Here is a 2500-nt window from a genome sequence, read left to right as displayed (position 1 = left end):
ATCATGGGAATCGTAGCCTCCACAATCGTCTGAACATATGTGTCATGATGGTGATGATGATGATGATGATGATGATGATAACAATGACGGTAATAATAATGACAATATCGAGAACACTTTCCTCTCACCCATCTTTTATTCCAGAACAAACTGCCGCCTACCGAAGGTCTTGCATTGAATTTCTCCTACGTAGAACTACATCTACATTATGTACGCCTACACACACGCAAACTTATAAGCTAATTTAACAGCAAGGTAACCATGGGCGTGATTGAACTGATGGCACGGATTATATAACTTATGAATTAAGTGTTGTTGGCCATACGGGGTCATTCAATTTTTTTTCCCTCATGTTTTATGGTCTGTATTCGAATACTAATTTCATATTTATTTTCAACTGTAAAACCATTTCGCAAAAAAAAAAAAGAAAAGAAAAGAAAAATCATTGTGCCATTTCTTTAACGATTCCGAATAGCGTTTAACTATTTCAATTTCTAAAAGACGATATAATATTTCAATTGCAAACAAGAAGAACTCTTTCAGGAAAAAAAAGCATGAAATAAGAACAAATATAATTTTTATTTGGGTCGTTGAACTATTATTTTTCTCATGTACATTGCTTCCAAGTCAGAATGAAGAAGAATTTTATAAGGTCAGTGCCGTGGAAATTTCAGAAGCTCGGATCGTATTATCGCCAGCGGAATGCATTGCAATTCTTTCGGCGTTTGATTGCTTCTCTTTCTTTCCGTTCTTTCGTTTAGAGAGATGAGATGAAAGGTAGGATGCAGTCCTATTTTCAATCTCCTTCCAGCGATTATTGTCAGTATCACTGTCATCTTTTATCATCACCCTTATCATTACTGTTGTAGTTTTTGTAAGTATTACTGTTGTCGTTATTACTCTTGTAAATAATTTCACGGATTGTCATGATTTCTGTTGGATTGTTTTATTCGTCGTCATCGTCATCAATGTTGTTTTTTTTATCCCTTTTCCTTTCTGAAACAATGACGATGGATCATAGTGTTGAAAATGACCACAGTGATTAGAATTATCCGGCACTGCACTCTTACGGTGCAGAATGCTCATGACGGTGATTATTCGGTCCAACGACACAGAACCCGCCAGGTGGTGAGAAGTGAGGGTGACGGAGAGGTACCGTCAGTGACTCACCTGTGGAGGTGATGAGGAGCAGAAGCGCCAGGCCGGCTGACAGGGGGGCCATGCTGGTGTAGGTGGGAACAGGTCGATAACGTGTCAACAACTCCGCTGCCATTCTCCCCGCTCTCTCCTCTCCGCATCCTCCCCTCACCCCCGCCCACACAGCGCCATCCGGTCACAGGGAAGATCCGTACTCCACTGGTCTTGCGCACCCTCGACAAAGCTCCTCACCTGACAAGACAATCACCACTACCACACACCTGCAGCCAACACAGATCGATCAGCCGTCGTTAGCGGTTATTCCTCCCAGGGAGTCAGTCACAGAGCAAAAGGTTTCCCCCGGAGCGTGCAGGTTAAAACTCCTGGTGAAACTTGATCAGGCGGCAAAAGAGGAGTAATGATTCACTGCTTGATTTATAAAAAAAAAAAAAAAATCGATGGAAAATCCCAGCGCCAGACTTTGTGGCGGAAAGGGTGGAAGTGTTGAGAGTGATCACACACAAATCACCAGAACATTCAATTCACCGGTTCCTTCCGTCTGAAGAACAAACCATCCAATGTCCAGCTTGTTTTACTGGAAAACACTGTTGTTAAAACACCACACTGCAGGATAAATAATTAATGGCTCAATTTTCCCCACTTCAGAAAATCATGTAAGACGTTCACCATATCTCAACAGATACTTCCTCTAATGTTTCCTTTTCTCTTAGTTGCAAAACAAAAAAAGTTCTGGCTTTGTTCACAAACTTTTTTTTCCGCCTCCCAGTGTGCGTCAGTGAAATGCTGCAAGTCCAAATACTTCAATTTTTTGGGAGTTACCCCCCAAAAAAAACCACACACACACACCAAAAAAAAAAAAAAAAAAAAAAAATCACCAGGAAACTTGGCAATTTGTGTGGCTGGGACAGGCGGGTGGCCAAGCATCAACCGAAAACAACTAGCCGAACAACAAAAGACAACAAGCGTGGAACAGCACGGAGGGGGCTGAGTCGTGCCCTGGCCCAAACACACACGCACACAAACTCTCCCACAGACCAAGAAGAAGAAGAAAAGGGCCAGTAGTAGCGGAGTCCGTGCGGAGAAAGCAACAAGCCCCTCTCTCTCTTTCTCTCTCTCTGCACACACCGCACACGAACCACCACCGCCACCAGCACACACAGAAGGCAAGGGCGGAAACAAACGCTGCAGTGTTTGTGTTGGTGTTTATGTACGTTCGGCCTCTTCATTCACTCAATGCAAAGCCCGTATTGTTAGCTTGCCTCTGTTTAAACTGCTCCTCCTCCTCCTCCTCCCCCTCCTCCTCCCCCGTTCTTCTTCCCTCCTCCTCCCCCTCCTCCCCCTC

General features: G+C 43.7%; 1 protein-coding gene across 1 annotated transcript in view; it reads right to left on the bottom strand.

Moving 5' to 3' along the window:
- The window catches only part of LOC143284759 (uncharacterized), a 175303-nt gene extending 172943 nt beyond the window's left edge, over positions 1–2360 (bottom strand). The window contains exon 1 of the mRNA XM_076591728.1: positions 1171–2360. Within this exon, the coding sequence (XP_076447843.1) occupies positions 1171–1273 (103 nt within the window). The 5' untranslated portion in view covers positions 1274–2360. The remainder of the gene's footprint in view (positions 1–1170) is intronic.
- Positions 2361–2500: the final 140 nt, after the last annotated feature.

The sequence above is a fragment of the Babylonia areolata genome, chromosome 8 (assembly GCF_041734735.1).
Source record: "Babylonia areolata isolate BAREFJ2019XMU chromosome 8, ASM4173473v1, whole genome shotgun sequence".
NCBI lineage: Eukaryota > Metazoa > Mollusca > Gastropoda > Neogastropoda > Buccinidae > Babylonia > Babylonia areolata.
The sequence above is the reverse complement of the archived record's forward strand: the minus strand, read 5'-3'. Positions and strand labels throughout refer to the sequence as shown.